Source organism: Bufo gargarizans, chromosome 3 (assembly GCF_014858855.1).
Source record: "Bufo gargarizans isolate SCDJY-AF-19 chromosome 3, ASM1485885v1, whole genome shotgun sequence".
NCBI classification, from domain to species: domain Eukaryota; kingdom Metazoa; phylum Chordata; class Amphibia; order Anura; family Bufonidae; genus Bufo; species Bufo gargarizans.
This window is the reverse complement of record NC_058082.1, coordinates 360,097,974-360,116,818: the sequence shown is the minus strand read 5'-3', so window position 1 is coordinate 360,116,818 and position 18,845 is coordinate 360,097,974. Positions and strand designations below refer to the sequence as shown.

Sequence of the window (18,845 nt, the reverse complement as noted above, 5' to 3'; positions counted from 1 at the left end):
CAGGACAAGGACTTTTTTGTTTATATTATTATGCTGTTAGGCAGAGGCTTCCATCCAGCAGTGTGTTCGGTGACGTCACCACCTGATGGGCGGGCTTTAGCACTGCCCTAACCGTTTTACAGGCCAGGGCAGCGCTAAAGCCCGCCCATCAGAGCCGATGACATCACCAGGCTCACTTCTCGGTGGAAGCCTCTGCCTAGCAGTCTCTATGGAGAGCCCAATACATCACTGGATTTCCATAAAAAGCCTCTGGCCTGTGCGATTCAGCACGGGGCAAAGGAGAGCATCGGAGCATGAAATGCTCCGATGCTAATATCAGGGGAGCTGCCGGGGTGAAAATGGGGATACAGTATGTCCAGGTTTAACTCTGAACTGGACAACTCCTTTAACCTACAATATCGCGGTGTTTCAGAGTAAGGCCTTATTCACACCTCAGTGAAGCACAAAAAATACACGTACCCATCGATTTTAATGTCTTTATTCACACATCAGTGGAAAAACCACAGACTCAGGGCTCATGCACACAAACATATTTTCTTTCCGCTTCCGTTCTTTTTTGCAGACCGTATGCAGAACCATTCACTTCAATGGGGCTGTAGAAAATACAGAAGTTACCCTGTGAGCATTAATTTTCCGTTTTTCCGCATGGCCGTTCCGCAAATAAGTAGTGCGTGTCCTATTGTCCGCAAATCACGGTCCGAGGCCCCATTCAAGTCAATGGGTCCGCCAAAAATATGGAACACATCCGTATTTTGCGAATACATACTGTGAAAATGCTATGCCCAGCCCATATTGCTCATGTGTTTGGTGATAAACAAGTTACTGTTTCTGTATACGATCTGCAAAAAACTGATCAAATACGGAAACCATACGGATATGTTTTGTGCAATAACGGAAGAGGACTTAAATCAGAGGGGAAAAAAACCTCAGATGCGGAACAACGGATCAGTAAAAAACGGACCTCAAAACAACGGTCGTGTGCATGAGCCATCATGCACTACTTTGGTCCGTAATGTGGACCAAACACGTCCATTGAGGTCTTTGCGTGAAAATCAAACCCGACATGGATGCCATCCGGATTTGGTACATTGTTTTCACGGACGACTAGTAGGAGATGGTCTATAAATTAATTTTCAGCTAAGCAGTGTCCTTGGAATCTGGATAACACATGGAGGTCAAAGGCAGACACACGGACCGAATACGGATTCTTCACGGACGTGTGAATAAGGCCTAAAAGGTTGTACTTTCTAATGAGGGAGCCCATCAGCATTTCATGCTCCTTGTGACTCCGATGACTGGTTCCCTTTAAAATGGTTCTTCCACAATCAAAGCCTATCCACAGGACAGTCCAATGCAAGGTTAGGTGAGAGAACTATTTAATCCAAAGGATGCGTCCATCGTGTGCTCTCACCAACCTTGACTGTAGTATGGGCGAGTGACCTGCACCAAACCAGGATATTAGACCTTGCTGCCCAAACACGGTTTTGCTTTGTCCACAGAACAGTGCCTGGTAAGAGGGGTCTAACTGCTGAGTTCCTTGTCCCCACTGCCACTCCATCCCACAGAAAGTGAACAGAGCATTATTGTGCACGCTTGACTGCAAAACTGTCAGCTCCAGCACCCCACCCCCCACCTTCCAAAACTAGAGTAAGCAGTGTATAGTGTAAGTGATGCCGAGTTCAAACCAGCAGAGGGGACTCCTAAGTATTGGGGGGGGGGGGGGGGGCTGTTTTGGAGCCGACAGATTCTCTTGGGGAACACCTGACCTCATTATTAGTAAGGAGGGGGAGGCAGCAGTCAAATCCCCACCATAAAGACACTTATGACCTATACTGTGGGTATTGAACAACAGTATGCAGGGTATATTCTATAGAGCCCCTCACATACATATTTCGGTGAATATCTAAGGCACCATTTTAGAAAATTACTAGTGAAAATCACTTACCAACAAGTAAGGCAAGGCGGTATAATTATAAAATAGTGCAAGTGGCTGCAGGAATTGGATCACAAAGTTACCAATCATAATTGCTGTGTTAATACATAGCCTTGTGTTCTGGCCTGCCATGTAAAACACTGCACCGGGTCAGTATGGCTGGTCAGTCCGACACATTCCTTACTCTTAATATATACGAAGTGCTGTGCCAGGCCAACGGCAATCACAAAATATCATACAACATATCAAAAAGGACTGCGGATTAGTGAAAGTCTCTGTCAGGAAGAATCAAGGGAGCAATCAGTGTCCAGAGGTAAAGGAGGAGACCAACCCAGCTAGAGGAAATCTTCACCCACACAGCTGACCAAGGACTGGTGAGGGACTGATCCGATGAGCCTGGCCTGGAAGGGAAAAGAAAACACTTGGCATTAGACCACAGGTTCAGTGTTCTGTTAATAAGTGGTCCATGTATTAGAAGTGAGGACTGGTTAACCCTTTCAAAGACAAGCCATTTTTCACCTTCGTGACGTCTAATTTTGCAAATCTGACATGCATCACTTTATGTGGTAATAACTTTGGAACGCTTTTACTTATCCAAACCATTCTGAGACAGTTTTCCTGTGACACATTGTACTTCATGTACTTCCGGATCCGGAAAAACGCAAGTGAACTGAAAGCATTTGAAGACGGATCCGTATTCAAAATGCGTTCAGTGTTACTATGGCAGCCAGGATGCTATTAAAGTCCTGGTTGCCATAGTAGTAGTGGGGAGCAGTATACTTACCGTCCGTTCGGCTCCCGGGGCGCTCCAGAGTGACGTCAGGGCACTCCACGCGAATGGATGACGTGATCACATGGCACGTCATCCATGCGCATAGGGTGCTCTGACATCATTCTGGAGCGCCCTGGGAGCCGCACGGACGGTAAGTATACTGCTCCCCCGCTCCCCACTACACTTTACCATGGCTGCCGGGACTTTAGCGTCCCGGCAGCCATGGTAACCATTCAGAAAAAGCTGAACATCGGATCCGGCAATGCGCCGAAACGATCAAAGGGCATTAATTCCGGATCCGGCCTTGCGGCAAGTGTTCAGGATTTTTGGCCGGAGCAAAAAGCGCAGCATGCTGCGGTATTTTCTCAGGCCATAAAAACGTTTCGGTCCTGAACTGAAGACATCCTGATGCATCCTGAACGGATTTCTCTCCATTCAGAATGCATTAGGATAATCCTGATCAGGATTCTTCCGGCATAGAACCCCGACGACTGAACTCTATGCCGGAAGAAAAGAACGCAAGTGTGAAAGAGCCCTAAAACAGAAAGTGATAGCTCATAAAATATTTATTACTTAACATTCCCCATATGTCTACTTTATGTTGGCATCATTTTGTAAAAGTCATTTTAAGTTTTTTAGGACGTTAGAGGGCTTAAAAATTTTAAGAATTGCTTTGTAAAATTGTATGAAAATTTCCAAAACTCACTTTTTAAGGAGTTTATAGTGGAAACCCCGCATAAATGACCCCATTGCAGAAACTAAACCCCTCAAGTTATTCAAAACTGATTTTACAAACTTTGTTAACACTTTAGGTGTTCCACAAGAATTAAAGGTAAATGGAGATGAAATTTCTAAACTTCCCTTTTCTGGCAGATTTTCCATTTTATTCCATTTTTTTCTTTAACACATCAAGGGTTAATAGCCAAACAAAACTTTATATTTATTACTCTGATTCTGCGGTTTCCATAAACACTCCACATGTGGTGGTAAACTGCTGTAAGGGCACACGGCAGGGAGCAGAAGAAAAGGAGCGCCATATGGTTTTTGGAAGGCAGATTATTGCCAGAAGCCCCCCTGATGCACCCTTACAGTAGAAAATCCCCAGAAGTTACCCCATTTTGGAAACTAGGGGATAATGTGCCAATTTTATTGGTACTATTTTGGGGTACATATGAGTTTTAATTGCTCTATATTACGTTTTTTGTGAGGCAAGGTAACCAGAAAAATTGCCGTTTTGGCACAGTTTTTTTTTTTTTTTTTTTTTTTTTTACAAGTTTCATCTGACAGGGTAGATTATGTGCTATTTTTATAGAGCAGGTTGTTATGGACGCAATGATATCAAATATGTCTACTTTCTTTGTTTGAGTTTTACATAATAAGCCAGCTTCCTTGCTGGCTTACATTTAGACCATTTTCTACACCTAAAGCAGGTGTAGAAAATTATGAATGAGACAGGCCTGCCAGCCCCTTCCCTGCCTATGCCACGCCCAATTTCTTTAGGCCTGGCGTGAGCGGTGAAATCTAATCGTTGCGTCGCAATCTGCGCCATGAATACGCCTAATATAGGTGTATTTCTGGATATTAAACGACCCCCTTAGTTTTTTTCCAAAGTAAACATTTTTTTCAGTATTAAAACACAAGAAAAACTATACATGTGGGGTATCGTTGTATTCGTAGTGACAGAATTAAATTAACAGGCCAGGTGCACCCATAGGAAACGTTTTAAAAACAAAACGCATAAAACTGTGGCAGAAGTGTGGTTTTATTTAATAATTCCACCTCATTTGGATTTTTTTTTTCCCGCTCCCTACTACATTGTATGCAACTTTAAACGATACCATTAGAAAGTACAACTTTTCCTGCAAAAAACAAGCCCTCATATGGCTATGTGAATGAAATAAAAAATATATATATGGTTTTGGGAATGCTGGGAGTAAAAACGAAAATGGGGTTAAAGAAAGTGCCCCAGCATTTTACTAAGGGGATCTGTCACATGTTTATATTGCCCTTACTTAAGACTGGTGACAGATTCCCTTTAAGGCAGCTATACACAATAGCTGTTGGCTGAATGATATCTCTCGGCTCCACCATGCGCATTCAGTATGTGTTATCAATGGGAAGAGGGGAGTAAGCCCTTGCCAAACACCTCTGGCAGCTTATCTCCAGGGAAATCAATGGGATAGTGTGAAAATATTCACTTTGCCCTATCCTCTCTCCCGATATCATCTGTAGGAAGGGGAGTCATGAGCTGCCCACACACATTAAACTGTCAGCCAAACTCACCGCTCTTAGTGGCTTCAGCCAACTATACACTATTGTGATCAGATCAGTGACAGTTGTCAGGTGTTGGACCCCAACCAATCTGATATTGATAACCTAGCCTATGGACAGGTCACCGGTATCTAGAGCCTAGACAACCCTTTCCATGTGTATAGCCACCTTTAGGCCACTTGCTCGGACGTGGCCGTATTCACTTGAATGTGCTTCTGTGGTGTTTCTGTCCGTGTCTCCGCACCGCAAAAAAATTGCAGTCCCCAATGCACTGAACGGCCGCGTGCATGAGGCCTTAGTGTTTAGCCATGGGCACAAGAAATAACAGAGTGGACGGGGTCAGAAGCAGGCGGCTCTGTCCACCGTGTAGTGGTCATGCATAGCTCCTGCAGCTCAGCTCCATAAGGTGGTCGTCAATATCTAGAAGCCAGACAACCCCTTTAGTCACCTGGATAGTCACCTGGACTCGACAACTATCTGATGTCATGGGAAAGAAGAATGGTTTTGTTGGATTTTAACATGTCGATCCCTTTGTTCTGGGATAAAATAATCCACCAGAAGTATACAAAACAATGACCAGCTCACAAGAAGTCAATTAAATCTACTTTATTCTCAACCTATAAAATCATGCCAAATATTGGCCAATCATACATACAGAAATAAACTCTTATGTACTGGTATAAATACACCAAATAGAAATATAAAATCAAATAAAATTTATTCCTAAAAATGTTTTATTCCTAAGAAATTTTTAGGAGTACATTTTATTTCATTTTATATTTCTATTTGGTGTATTTATACCAGTACATAAGAGTTTATTTCTGTATGTATGATTGGCCAATATTTGGCATGATTTTATAGGTTGAGATTAAAGTAGATTTAATGGACTTCTTGTGAGCTGGTCATTGTTTTGTATATTTATTGTTTAGCTATTGGATGGTAGCGGCCATGCTCTATTTTGGTGAGCTTCCCATAATAGTTTTTGTGAATCCACCAGAAGTGTCTGGCCGCAGCTTACTCTAAACTTTGTGTTGGTTGTCGGGGGACATAGCAACCGGCCAAATGAGCTCTTCAGCCAACACCGATCTGAAGTGCATAGCCAGCTTTATAATGCTATCATTGTCAGCATGCTCAATAGATAGAGTAACATTTCACAGAAACGGTCACTGTATTCATCACGCTGGCGGTAAACCATTTACTTTCAGACATGAAACAGCTGCAGAAGGGCTGCCACAGTCCATGTCGGAGAGTTATGTGTTGCCTTTGTGGTTCAGTTCTCGGGTGACACCCCAGCCTTGTACGACCTTCCGCTGACATCATATACTGTAACTAATAGTCTGGTAACTCCCGCAGGACTATGCCAAGATTCCCCAACTCAAATCTTCCTGAATGTACACAGAAGGCTAGGTTTGCTCTCATTCTGGCAGCCTCAAGCCATCCTTGTGTTACAAGTGGCCACCATGCCGCAGGGAAAACGCCTGACTGGCCGCAGCCTTCCCAAGCAAAATAAGATGTTTCCCAGGAGCAGAACCTGAGGCGATCAGCTGAAAGTGCTGCCTGTGTATCCATATCACAATTTCTGCAGCTACAAATTCATCCCATACGTAACTGGATTTCTGCAAACCCCTTCAGAAGAATGGAAGTCACAGAAATCTGCAGAGTGTGATCAGACCCCAAGACATATTTGCACATCACGATGAGATGAGTGAATGTCTGTACTTACAGATACCAGTTTGTCAGAGTCATCATAATGTAGAGAGAGGCAAGGAGGAGGCAGAAATGGAAGAAACTGTAGCTGTAGCACACGGTATCCTCCTCATTGTCATATGCTTTATGGACCCCATCTTCAGTGCTGTGGACGGCGCCATCGCCGCTGCTCTCTTCAGTTTGCATTAGCATATTCACTTGCTGGTTGTTGGAGTTGCGGATGCTGTAAGCAGAAGAGAGGAGTACAGGTGGAACAATGCAGAGTGACATGAGGCCTTCTAGCAGCGATTCTCAAGATACCGTGAAGTATCTGGTCCATTTAAGGCTCCATTCACACGTCCGAAATTCTGTTCCACATTTTGCGGAACGGAATTGCTGACCCATTCATTTCTATGGGGCCGCACGATGTGCTGCCCGGATCCAGAAATGCGGATCCGCACTTCCAGGTCCGCAATTCTGTTCCCGAAAAAAATAGAACATGTCCTATTCTTGTCCGCAATAGTGGACAAGATTACGCATTTTCTATTATAGTGCCGGCGATGTGCTGTCTGCAAAATGCGGAACGCACATTGCCAGAGTCAGTGTTTTGCGGATCCGCAAAAGACATACGGATGTGTGAATGGACCCTAACCCAAGTAGGCAAAAAGGGATGAGAACCGACTAGTAGAAAACGTAAGCCAAAACCTGGATAAGAGCGAGAGGCTGAACCCCACACTGCTGCTGTGTCACTCACCTGATAAACAGAGTGCACAAGATGAAGACCACAAGTGCAACAATGCTTGGAGCATCCCACCACTGAGCCACTGTAGATGATGGAGCAGTCCCATTGTTCACAATAGCCAGCAAGGTGGGATTACAATATTTATCTGAGGTAGAAATAGTAAGCATTTAATATCCCAAACATACAGAACACTAATCCCAACCAATCATACAGCACACTAATAGCAAACAAGCAGCACACTCATCCCAACCAATCACACAGCACACTCATCCCAACCAATCATACAGCACACTCATCCCAACCAATCACACAGCACACTCATCCCAACCAATCATACAGCACACTAATAGCAAGCACGCAGCACACTCATCCCAACCAATCACACAGCACACTCATCCCAACCAATCATACAGCACACTAATAGCAAACAAGCAGCACACTCATCCCAACCAATCATACAGCACACTCATCCCAACCAATCACACAGCACACTCATCCCAACCAATCACACAGCACACTCATCCCAACCAATCACACAGCACACTCATCCCAACCAATCACACAGCACACTCATCCCAACCAATCACACAGCACACTCATCCCAACCAATCACACAGCACACTCATCCCAACCAATCACACAGCACACTCATCCCAACCAATCATACAGCACACTCATCCCAACCAATCACACAGCACACTCATCCCAACCAATCACACAGCACACTCATCCCAACCAATCATACAGCACACTAATAGCAAGCACGCAGCACACTCATCCCAACCAATCACACAGCACACTCATCCCAACCAATCATACAGCACACTCATCCCAACCAATCACACAGCACACTCATCCCAACCAATCACACAGCACACTCATCCCAACCAATCATACAGCACACTAATAGCAAGCACGCAGCACACTCATCCCAACCAATCACACAGCACACTCATCCCAACCAATCATACAGCACACTAATAGCAAACAAGCAGCACACTCATCCCAACCAATCATACAGCACACTCATCCCAACCAATCACACAGCACACTCATCCCAACCAATCACACAGCACACTCATCCCAACCAATCATACAGCACACTCATCCCAACCAATCATACAGCACACTCATCCCAACCAATCATACAGCACACTCATCCCAACCAATCATACAGCACACTCATCCCAACCAATCATACAGCACACTAATAGCAAGCACGCAGCACACTCATCCCAACCAATCATACAGCACACTCATCCCAACCAATCATACAGCACACTCATCCCAACCACTCATCCCCAAAATTGAACAAACTAATCCAAAACATAGTTCAGTTTTACACCATAATTTGTGACTTTTTAAACAACCCTTGCTACTTTTGAAAAGTGGTTTAAATTAAAAATCAGCAAACTGACTACAGTAGAGTGGCATAGGAACAATGGAGAATAGTTTGTAGACAATTTAAAGATGCACCAAATTTAACAAACATTGGGAGCGATTTATCAAAATTGGTGGAAACTGGCTTAGTTGTCCATAGCAACCAATCAGAGTTCCCCTCGCATTTTTCAGAGCCCCTTAGGAAAATGAAAGGTGGAATCTAACTGTTTGCTATGGACAACCAAGTCAATTTTCCTTTATACCAGTTTTGATAAATCTCCCCCAGAGTGCGGAGTTATGATAAATTTGGTGCACTTTTCGCCAACTCAAAATTAAAGGTTTTTAAAACCTGAGAGAAATATGACTTGCAGCTACCTGAACATACTAAGGGTGGCGCAATTCAATTATGTGGCAGTTGGTGCTAGTTCCCTAAAATGTATTGTAAACATATAGCAGAAAACTATATTAAGAAAATTACTGTTTTATTTCTCCATATACAACACTATCGTACAATGGGGAAGATATATCAAGACTGGCAGAAGCCTCTTAACAAATCAGGCGCATCTCTGCCCTGCTGTGCGCCAAAAACCAAAGTCACTTCTGCTATAACTTCCGCCACTTTGTGGCGAATGTTATAGTATGGTTAATTAGCACCCCTGTACTTTTTTGTAATTATGTAAATGAAGCGGCGGCGCAAAGCCACACTTCCTTCCGCTAAGCCACACCCCTTTTTCTCATCACGTCAGAAAAGTGCCAAGAAGCTCAAAAAGACACAAATTATGGTGCACAGATGCAGTGAGCCATAATGTGCAACTTTTTTACGCCACAATTGTTACGTAAAAGCATTGATAAATGTCCCCCGTGTCTTATACCCATCTTATTCAACACTAGCTGGTTACTTACCAGGAACATTTGCCATAGCCAGCCAGGTCACAAATATGGTGTACAAGGTGATAACGGATGCCTGTAATAGTCCAGAATGTGGCTGAACCTCCTGCAAAAAGACAACCGGAAAAATGTAAAGACAAAAACGGCGGAACTTTTTATTTAAAGGGGTTAAATGTTACATTTTTATTTAAATTTAATTCAACATCAAAAACTAGTTACTTTTGTAATTGACTTGGTTACAAAAATGCTCCTGTTGTTATTCCCTACTTTATTATAATTGCCCCCCGATATTTAATCTATATAGTAATGTGCACATCCAGTTACTGATGCGGTCGCACATGCTCAGTTCCATCCTTCAACTGCCACCAGCTGTAACTAGTGTCACTGAAGCAGTGATAGTTTTAGGCCTCTTTCACACTACAGTTTTTTGCGTTCCGTATACGGTCCGTTTTTTGCGTTCCGTATATGGTCCGTATACGGAACCATTCATTTCAATGGTTCCGCAAAAAAACGGAATGTGTTCCGTATGCATTCCGTATTTCCGTTTTTCCGTTCAAAAGATAGAACATGTCCTATATTTGGCCGCAAATCACAGTCCGTGGCTCCATTCAAGTCAATGGGTCCGCAAAAAAAACGGAACACATACGGAAATGCATCCGTATGTCTTCCATTTCCGTTCCGTTTTTTGTGGAACCATCTATTGAAAATGTTATGCCCAGCCCAATTTTTTATATGAAATTACTGTATACTGTATTTGCCATACGGAAAAACGGAACGGAACAACGGAACGGAAACGGAACCACAACGGAAGCAAAAAACGGAACAACGGATCCGTGAAAAACCGAACACAAAACACTGAATTCAACATACTGTAGTGTGAAAGAGGCCTTAGAGAGAGAACTACAGCACAAAGGACACATCACCTGAGCCGTCAGGCTGAAGGGAATCTAGCAGAGCATCTGGAACAATAAATGGGGAGATCTCTGGATCCATGTGAGGTATGGAGATGGTTCTAGTTTGGCTCCCCTTTCCTGTTTTCTGGAGCTCACTTGTCAGCTTTACTATGTAGACAGGGTCAGCAGGGCATTTTAAGGGGGTTCCAGCCTTGGAGCCGTCAACTCCTATGCTATGGACCTGTACCCCTGAACATAAAAAACACCTGTCCACTGTCCTTCCAATTCTGCATTCCGGGGACCACCGTGGGCATTAACGAGCATCAACTGTCACAGAGGCTTGAACAGTACACCACTGCTATGATGTAGCATTCAAGTCACTGTGACCCCTGAGGCATGTGCTTGGCCGTTGCGGTAGGGCACTCAGCAACTCCTCAATCCCAGAGGACCAGAAGCTGAAAAAAAAATGGGTCAGTGGTGGGACCATGGACCGGTGAGTCTCCTTTTTTATGTCTGAAGTCACAGGTCGGTAGCTCCCAGGCCAAACAGCCCCTTTATGACAGCTCTACTGAACTGCTGGAGGCCTAGATAAGGCAAGACAGCAGTAATATACACACATACTGTATGGGATCACTTTATATCCTACAGCACTATCCCTCATAATGAAAATGCGAACCTAGGAGCCAGAAAAGACTTTTCTACTGAACTTTCTACACAACCAGGACAATTCAGAACTATTTTCATACACACGGAAGGATTTGCGCTTGCTGTCTGTGACTGACCATGTGTCTGCCAGGAAAAAAACTAAACACAACTGGCAGGAGATGAAGTGGCACAACGCTTCCTAATGCCAAGGTTACTCTGTTCTAGCAGTCCCAGTGGTGGGCCCCTAATGATGGGACATTGCAGACCTATACTAGAAATATGCCACCAATGTATATCCTGTATACACTACACTATGAATTAAAGGCATCCCCTGCCGCTCTCTACTTCATGGTCCATCTCGACACACATGCGTGCTTGGCAAATCACTGAGGCACCAGGAAGCAGAGACCAGCTAGAACAAGAGTGGTGATGGATTTTGTTTTTGTTTTTTCTTACACGGATTTACCATTCCAGTTATTTTATAAATTGCATTTTTATGTTCCGATGGATATTTTTGGTTCAATTCCCAAATCAACCCCTCTAAAATGCCACCCCAAGTCATACATTACCATCAGCTTCTTACCTGGACTTTTGGAAGGATTGATACAATAGAAACTATTACACAGAATATCAGGTTCAAACTGATAAACAGTTTGTTGAGGGCACATCCATCCGGTTTGGTGTAGTATACGTATAGGACCACGATGGCAGCAATTGCAGCAGCATAAAGCAGCACAGTACAGATGAGAAGAGCTAAAAACACAAAAAAGTTAATTAATCCGTGCCCAAAAAAACTAAGTTTAAGGGGAATGTGTCATCAGAAAATGATCTATTGTTTAAGTTATGTTTTTACATTAAACATATTTTCTTAGGCTTTTTTTTTCCCCATGTCACAATTTTTTTTTAAAATGGACATAATGCTGCGATTTTTTTTTACACTGTCCACTGAATAAAATAATAATTCATGATTTTCTGTATAGGTAACTTTTCAGTAGCCATCATTATTATCACCACAGGCAGCTTTTGTCCCAGCCACCGCTGCAGTGCAGATACAAGGTGGCCGGTACAGGAGCTGCTGCCCATGCGTTCCTACGCTCGGTCCCGGACACCATAGAGGCCGGCGCTTTCTCCTATAGTGTACAAGCACGGCAGTCGTAATTATGGAAACAAGCCGTGTATAGTGTGATGGAAAAATGAATCAAGCCAGCAAAGGAGCCAATATGGATAATCACAATACATTAGTAAGTGCCCTGTAATAACTTTCTCTACATGATGTGTCATTTGCTGAAATGAGACAACCCCTTTAACATATTTTATGCCTAGTGGCCTGTGTAAAAATTGCAGTATTATATATTTTTAATATTGTGACACTGACAAATAAAAAAATAAAATTTTTTTTTTAAATGTTATAAAGATGCGATTTAAACAATAGGTCATTTTCTGATGACACATTCCTTTTAAGAATACAAAGATCCTACACTTCACTGTTTTCAGACTTACCCGCATACCAGCACTTGGTATTCCCATCTTCAGCTCTCAGAAGCCAGGACTGACTCCAAGAATGAGCAAGGTCAATAATGAGGATTAGCTGGACCAAGAAGAACAGGAAACCACCAACCATGCCAAAATAATACCATACTGTAAGAGAGAAAAGAAGTACATCAGCCTGAAGAACAGAATATACAGGCAGGCAAGCACTAAGACTTGTGGACAGCTATTAAAGGGAACCTGTCACCTGGATTTTTGGTATAGAGCTTAGGACATGTGCTGCTAGATGTCCGCTAGCACATTCGCAATACCCATTCTCCATAGCTCTGTGTGCTTTTACCATGTCAAAAAAACAACAACATTATATATGTTAATGAGGCAAGTAAGAAGCCCAAGGAGCTGTTACTAACGTTTCCGGAGCCCAGCACCGCCCCACATCCTCCGAATCTCCTCCTTGCTCCCAGACGTCACAAAGCTAGAGCACCGTAATCTCGCGACTAGCACATGCGCAGTGTCAGCATAGTGTTCCTTCCCTGTACTGGCATCAGCCTCAGGGAATGAACTGCGCATCATGAGATTACGGCGCTCTAGCTTTGTGACGTCCGGGAGCAAGGAGGAGATTCAGAGGATGCGGGTCAGGGCTGGGCTCCTTCACAGTGGGTGTGGCTGGGCTCCGGGAACGTTAGTAGCCTCATTTACACACACACACACTAATATATAATATATATATATATATATATATATATATATATAATAGTTTCTTGGACACAATAAAAGCACAGACAGCTATGGGGACTGGGTATTGCGGATGTGCTAGCGGCCATCTAGCAACCCATGTCCTCAGCTCTATACACAAAATCCAGGTGACAGGTTCCCTTTAAATGGTTACACAAAGACATGTAGCTGGCAAGGCAGGTGGAGAGCTATAGACATGTACACTACACAGAAAGCTGCCGGAGGCAGGGAAGGAAGGAAGAGCAAGGACAGGGAGAAGACTAACGCCACAAGTCGTTACCTGTAGTAAATACTCCGTGTGGTATAAAGAAAGCACCAACTGTAATTCCCACTAAGATCAGGAACTTAAAAAACCAAAACCTGGACAAAAGCAACAAGACAGATCAGCATCAAAAAGCAGAGTGTCACATTAAAATACATGGAGGTTCTGGTTTTATTGTGGCCAGTTTTACATGGAAATGAACAGTATATACTGGGATTAGAACAAATTGGCTGCTTTCTTCTCTTCCAAGAACAGTGCCAGGCCTGCCTACAGGTCAAGTGTGGTATTGCAGCTCAACCCCATTAACGTCTATAGAGCTGAACTGGAAGAGAGCAGCCATGTTTTTCTAATCTTTTAAATTAGATCTATCATAAGAAAAGTGTTCACAGACACTATCGCTTCCATTAGTCAACTGATACATGGCTCACCCGCCTCCTGCACTGTGCATTTATGCAGGATGTAGCGCACAAACCTGGTACAGACTCAGAAGCTCTGCCCATGCCTCCAGTAGTGGGTGTCAGCTGACCCTGTCACAACATTTAGGATCAGAGATCTCCGATTCTGGCTATTTAACCTCTTAGATGCTATGGTCAACAGCGACCATAGGTCTGTCATGTATGTGGCTGTATGTCAGACATAACACACTGCAATACAGAATCATCACACCATATTATGTAGGTATTCACATTCCCAGAATGGGCCTACAAATATTATAAAAAAGAAGTTTAAAGGGATTGTCTCACTGCAGAAATGGCATTTATCATGTACATATACTTAAGAACAAGGCACTTACTAATGTACTGTGATTGTCCATATTGCCTTTGCTGGGTGTTATGGCCACCACTGCAGGGTTAGAAACGAGGTGGCCAGGTCGGGGGTTGCTGCGCATGCGTGCTTTCTCGGTCCCGGCGACCAGTAAGACCGGCACTTTTTCCTATAGTGAGCAAGCACGACCACCACTCATGGATTGCAGGGTGGTCGTCACCATGGAAACAAGCAGTGTATGATGCAGTAAAATATATTGGAAAAATTAATAAAGCCAGTAAAGGAGGCAATATAGACAGTCACAATACATTACTAAGCGCCTTGTATTATGTTTGTCTATGTGATAAATGCTATTTGCTGAAGAAGACAACCCCTTTAATAAAGTTTTAAGAAAAAAAAGGCAATAAAAGAAAAGAAAAAAAAGCTTCAGTACGGAAAGTTTACTAACCCAGCACTTTCTAGCCGTTTGATCAGGTGGACCGGCATACTGACCTGTCTCTTCACACAGCATCTGCTGTATGGACCAGAAGTCTACTTTTCTATGCATGTCTGTGAGATGCTCTCATGGCTTACCCCACTGAGACCTAGAGGACAGAGGCCCCTGTGACTATTTTACCTTTCTGAACTAATTGTCTATTTACTTTACCCTTATGCTGATGAAGCAGGCATAACTGCCAGTGGAAATGCTTCTGGGTATGATGGGGACAACTAAGGTAATGTGGGATCCAGTCAGCAGGCTCGCTCTCATCAGGCAGGTTCACTGCAGGGAAACTACCCAGGAGAGTAAAGGTGGATTTACATGGCCGACTGTCGGGCAGGTTATTGGGAAAGAACATTCCTACAAACGCTTGTTCCCAATAATCTATTCATCTTTCATCGGGTGACGCTGTTGTTTGTGCAGGCACATGAATCATCATTCCTGGGCAGGAGATCGTCCTGTCTAAACAGTGACCTGCTGCCCAGAAACAGCACAGCTGTATAAGGAAGAGCAATAGCAGTAGTGATCCTTCATCCTCATACTGTGGGGGAGATCGCTGCATGTAATTGCAGCAGTCTCCTTCACTGAGCGAGCACCAGACTGTCGGGAAGGACAGCTTCCTTCCAGACATTCGGCCTTTACATTGTGCGGTGTCAGACCAGTATGCTTTTCTGGATGTAATTTATCCTGCATAAAAACAAATCCCAAAAAACAATGGCGGATTTACTCCCCCCCCCCCCCCTTTACAACCAGAACATTACATTATTATATACATTATTAGTACCCCAAACTGTTTCTATCAAAAATAAAACATCCCACCTTAAATAAGGAATATCAACAGAAATATTCAATGGATTGGCCACTCCTTTTATATCAGTTGCCTATCTGGAGGACGGGTCGGTGGGGGTAGACGCCTCACACCCCAGCCGATCACCTGTTGAGAACTCTTTCCGTTGTGTAGTGGATGGAGATCGTTACTGCAGCACTGTGCCCATTCACTTCAGTGGGAGCAGTGCTGCAGTAACCAGCCCCACTCACTACACAATGAAGGGAGCTGCAGTAGAGTGAATAGAAGGGGGCGCCGGGTGCCAGACCCCCAATAGTCAGATAGGCCATCAATATAAAACACGTGGACAATCCCTTTCTTCTGTGACGTTCAGACTTACCCATTCTGTATGTATGCTCGTGGGTCCCGACTACTTCGTACGCAGATCATTATTATGACAAACAGGAAGAAAAACGCAGCCATGGCAAAACACATGCGGTACACTGCTAGGTGTCCTACAATGATGTCACAGTTCACAGAGCCAGAAATGGTGTTGGATGAGGAGCAAAACCATGGGAGCTGAGAATGGAAGACAAAGCATGACAGACATGAGAGCAGCACAAACCATGAAGTCTGACTTTTTTAGCATTTTGATGATGACGCTGCATCAAGAAAAAGTCCTCAAATACTCACTTTATTTTTTCAGAATTGTGACACTTGTTCATGTTTTAATCATGATTCAAAGCCAAGCTTTTAATCTGAAAATGCTGTGCAATTAGAATGTTCTAGAGCAGGACGAGCTGGGCAGATTTATATTGACCGGTAGTTATATGGAAGAGGATTCAATAGAACTTGTACATTATTAATTTATGCCCCTGTACATTGTGAACTGAAGAATCCAGAGGGAGGTCTCGCCCGATGACTGACAGCCTTCAACCACTGATCAGGACCGCCACCACTAGGCTCCTAGCATGAAGAGGTTCTCACAGATTCCATACAAATCCTTATGCTTTCATATGAAAAAGAAAACTGCCATGTTTCACTATCTACGGCATTATGGTGCCCATAGGGCCTAGTTCACACTTCAGTGATTTCCAAACCAAAACCCGGAATGGAGCCTCCACAGATACGGTAGAATGGAAAGATCTACACTAGTTGTTTTTGACCCACACCTGGTTTTGGCTGAAAATCACTGAAGTGTGAACTAGGCCTAATAGGGGACATGATGATTATATATCCAGATGAGCAGATAGGATATGTCCACACAGTTAAAACTGCACCACAACTGCATTAGCAAAACCGTAATCCGCATTGAAAAGCATATCAGTTTTTCTGGTGCCATTTTAACTACAACTCAAGCTAAGCCTGCTCTTTACACAACAGGGGCCAACTGTGATATACAGATGAAAACCACAGAGACAGAGATCTGAGATAACACTGATCCTGGACATTTAACCCCACCGCCATAACAGCGAGTACGGCATCTGAACAGTTAGATAGTTCTCACAGCAGCCTGGGGCCTTGTGAAGGCTCCCAGACCTGCTATTGGAATCTTCCGATAAGGGCTCTTTCACACGAGTGCGCCCCTTGCGGGAATCACACTGTGTGTGAGAGAGAAATTGTGCGGTCTGGACTAGGGATCGACCGATTATCGGTTTTCAATATCGTCTGATATTCAGGATTTTGAAAGTTATCGGTATCTATTTTGCCGATATTCCGAAAACAAATCGGGAACAAGGATCTTGCTGCCGTCAGCACAATCCGTGCTCCCTCAGCAGCACAGGGGAGAAGGAAGCAGTGTCTCCCTCCCCCTGTGCCGCTGCCACCAATGAGAGGAGAGAGGACAAGAGGAGGGGAGGGGCTGTGGCCACTGCGCCACCAATGAAGATAACCCTCTCATTAATTCATATACAGGAGGCGGGAGCTGGCTGCAGAATCACATAGCCGGCTTCCGACCTCTATGACAAGTAGCTGCGATCTGCGCTAGTTAACCCCTCAGTTGCCGCACCTGAGGGATTAACTGCCACGGATCGCAGCTACCACTCATAGAGGTCGGGGGCCGGCTATGTGATTCTGCAGCCAGCTCCCGCCTCCTGTATATGAATAAATGAGAGAGTTATCTCCATTGGTGGCGCAGTGCGCCCCCAACCCCAGAATTAAAAACATTTGTGGCGCGGTGCACCCCCTCCCCCCCCCCCCCACACACAGGCCCCCCCAGTATTAATCATTGGTGGCAGTGGCCACAGGATCCCCTCTCCCCCTCCTCAGTGGCAGTTGCGATCGGAGCCCCAGCAGTGTAAACCTGGGGCTCCGATCGGTTACCATGGCAGCCAGGACGCTACTGAAGCCCAAAGCACAGAGTAGCAGGGTCAGTGTGAAGTCCTATTCAGGGTGAATAGTACAAGGGTTCTAGTCCCTAAGGGGGCTAAAAGTGTTTTTTTTTTTTTTTATTATACTAACACCAAAATATTAAGTATAAATGAAAAAGAAAGATTTACAAAAAAAATAAAAAATAATTCATGTTAACATATTCATTTTCAGCACTACAGAAGCACACCGGCATTATAATGATTGATAATGCTGTGTGCCTCTGCCTGACCTTTCTGTAACAAAATAATACTGACATAATCCCTCTCTCACACAGAGCGCGATTCCCGCAAGGAACACACTCATTTGAAAGAGGCCTAAAGCCCAGCCTGTGGCAGGGTTTAAAAGGGAACCTGTCACCGGGATTTTGTGTATAGAGCTGAGGATATGGGTTGCTAGATGGACGCTAGCACATCCGCAATACCCAGTCCCCGTCCCCATAGCTCGGTGTGCTTTTATTGTGTAAAAAAACGATTTGATACATATGCAAATTAACTTGAGATGAGTCCTGTCCCTGACTATCTCAGGCACAGGACTCATCTCAGGTTAATTTGCATATGTATCAAATCATTTTTTTACACAATAAAAGCACACAGAGCTATGGGAACTGGGTATTGCAGATGTGCTAGCGGCCATCTAGCAACCCATGTCCTCAAAATCCCGGTAACAGGTTCCCTTTAAACAGCTTTGGGGGCAATTTTTTAAATTATTGCATTGTACTCATTTTGAGCCAAAATATATCTATATTTTTTTTTCTTTATTAAAAATATGGTG

At 43.9% G+C, this 18,845-nt stretch overlaps 1 protein-coding gene across 2 annotated transcripts in view; it reads right to left on the bottom strand.

Annotated features, from left to right (window-relative positions):
- Nucleotides 1-884: 884 nt before the first annotated feature.
- The window catches only part of SERINC2 (serine incorporator 2), a 42,563-nt gene continuing 24,602 nt past the window's right edge, over nucleotides 885-18,845 (bottom strand). For both annotated transcript variants that reach the window (XM_044287940.1, XM_044287941.1), the window contains exons 3-10: nucleotides 16,105-16,283; nucleotides 13,714-13,793; nucleotides 12,711-12,848; nucleotides 11,794-11,963; nucleotides 9,688-9,778; nucleotides 7,417-7,549; nucleotides 6,700-6,906; nucleotides 885-2,334 (exon numbers count right to left, since the gene is read on the bottom strand). In XM_044287940.1, coding sequence (XP_044143875.1) covers nucleotides 2,196-2,334; nucleotides 6,700-6,906; nucleotides 7,417-7,549; nucleotides 9,688-9,778; nucleotides 11,794-11,963; nucleotides 12,711-12,848; nucleotides 13,714-13,793; nucleotides 16,105-16,283 — 1,137 coding nt within the window. In that variant the 3' untranslated portion in view covers nucleotides 885-2,195. The remainder of the gene's footprint in view (nucleotides 2,335-6,699; nucleotides 6,907-7,416; nucleotides 7,550-9,687; nucleotides 9,779-11,793; nucleotides 11,964-12,710; nucleotides 12,849-13,713; nucleotides 13,794-16,104; nucleotides 16,284-18,845) is intronic.